The sequence below is a fragment of the Glycine max genome, chromosome 15 (assembly GCF_000004515.6).
Source record: "Glycine max cultivar Williams 82 chromosome 15, Glycine_max_v4.0, whole genome shotgun sequence".
In the NCBI taxonomy this organism is placed as follows: domain Eukaryota; kingdom Viridiplantae; phylum Streptophyta; class Magnoliopsida; order Fabales; family Fabaceae; genus Glycine; species Glycine max.
Window position 1 is genome coordinate 8,925,519 of NC_038251.2, and position 1,933 is coordinate 8,927,451.

At 31.1% G+C, this 1,933-nt stretch overlaps 1 protein-coding gene across 1 annotated transcript in view; it reads left to right on the plus strand.

Annotated features, from left to right (window-relative positions):
* The first annotated feature begins 1,582 nt into the window (after positions 1 to 1,582).
* The window catches only part of LOC100806557 (putative pentatricopeptide repeat-containing protein At5g43820), a 2,215-nt gene continuing 1,864 nt past the window's right edge, over positions 1,583 to 1,933 (plus strand). Inside the window, 1 exon segment of the mRNA XM_026125797.2 lies at positions 1,583 to 1,933. This exon segment is cut by the window's right edge and continues 100 nt beyond it. Within this exon segment, the coding sequence (XP_025981582.2) occupies positions 1,601 to 1,933 (333 nt within the window). The 5' untranslated portion in view covers positions 1,583 to 1,600.

The following is a 1,933-nucleotide window of genomic DNA, read 5'->3' on the forward strand; positions in this document are numbered from 1 at the left end:
TTTTTGGTGAATGAATAAATTCATCGAGTTTACTTCAACTTTGAGTCTCACAGAAATTAAGCTGCAATAATGCATGAATCGTCCTTTCATCGTTGTTAAGAGGTGTTTGATTTATAGGCATCCATCTAATTTTAGTATTTAAAATGTTTAAATACTTTGGATTAGCTGTACAAATAAGATATTTACATTTAATACACGAATGCGATCGAGATAATAAGAAAATCATAAATGTTCATCATCTGACATTTTTATTGTTTGTACCCATTGGTACATTTTAAAATTTACAAGTACAAGTTTTCACATAAAAGTTCATGTATTTTTTGTAGGAATTACTTTTCAAAACAATATTTCAAATAAAAAATTATAGGAAAAAATTTGAAAATATTAGCATTAGTTGTATTATAACTTATTAATTTGTTTTCTGTACCAATGAATATTTTCAAGCTTATGAATTTTATATTATGATTAATTTATGGATCATTAAAATAAAAATATAACGGTAAACATTATTGATGCATGAAAGCATTTCTTTTTATTTTGCTAATGTTGTTCAACTATAAACAATACTTACTAGTATTATCAGTTATTAATTGTTTTCATAAACTATTCATTAATTTGATCGCTATTTACTGTATATCCACAATAATAAGGAAATGTTGTTTTCAAAATTTTAAAGTTTGATATCAAGCATTGTCAACTAAATAAAAGTATCACACACGTCATTTAGAACATCAGATTATACACGAGAATATTACATACATAAATATCTTGTACTTAGATAACATTTATAAATATTTAAGATATTTATATATCTAATATTATTGTGATTATTGGTGGGGCGTGAGAGTTAAAATATTTTGAATACGAAACAACTAATCCATTCACTAGGACGATACAAAACATATGGAGCCAAAGGCAAGACCTATGTGCGCCTACAAATACCAGTAATGTAGTAATACAAAATGTTCAATATCATCAAAGTAATGAATTTGGTTTGCTCATTACGACTTAGTGTGTGTTTATTTTATAAGTAGTACATGTCTTAAATGTAAAACAAAACGAAGAATTTTGCTAAAATTAATTGGGAAGTAGTAGTTAAAAACTTGGAATAATTGGTAGATGGTGGTGGAAGTGAGGTGGATCTTTTAATTAAAAAAGAGTGTCATGGAATGAATAAATGAAAATGGATCTACACACCTAGGAGACCAAAGTTTTGGAATTGAGTGTCTATTTCTTTTGAATCCAAGCCCCTACTTTTGCCCACCTCCTTCTTCGCCACACATCTTAAGTCTTATCCCTATCCTTCAACTTTATTTACATAAGAAATTTTATTCGTTTTTTACTATTCATCGAAATTACAAAAACATGTAGTTCGCACTTTAATATAAGTCAGTTTTTGAAAAAAATTGTCTTAAAATAAATATCATTTTTTAATATAACATTAATTACTCATTTCAACAGTACTCATGATAAATATTATTTTTGTTTTTAATATTATTTTTTCATTTATTTAGTAAGATTAATTCTGTAAATTTATTATTTTTATTTATTTATATATTAATTTTTCTTTATATGCGTAAGATAATCTCACCCAACATCTATGGCGTTCCGATCTTTCCGATTTCTCACACGCTTCGCCAAACCCCACAACCCCTTCCCCTCCACGCGCCGGTCCCCACTCTCATCTCTCCACGCGCCTCCACCTCACCACGACCAACCCAACCTCGACGACCGCCTCGTCCTCGACCAACTCTCCCACCTTTTCCCCACACTCACTTCCAAATCCCAAAACCCTGTTTTCCCCAATCCACACCCAAATGCAGCAAACGCTGTCGATGCGTTTTTACCCCCCGAAGACAAACTGCGCGGAGTATTCCTCCAGAAGCTAAAGGGCAGGGCCGCAATCGAAAGCGCGTTGTCCAACGTTGCTGTC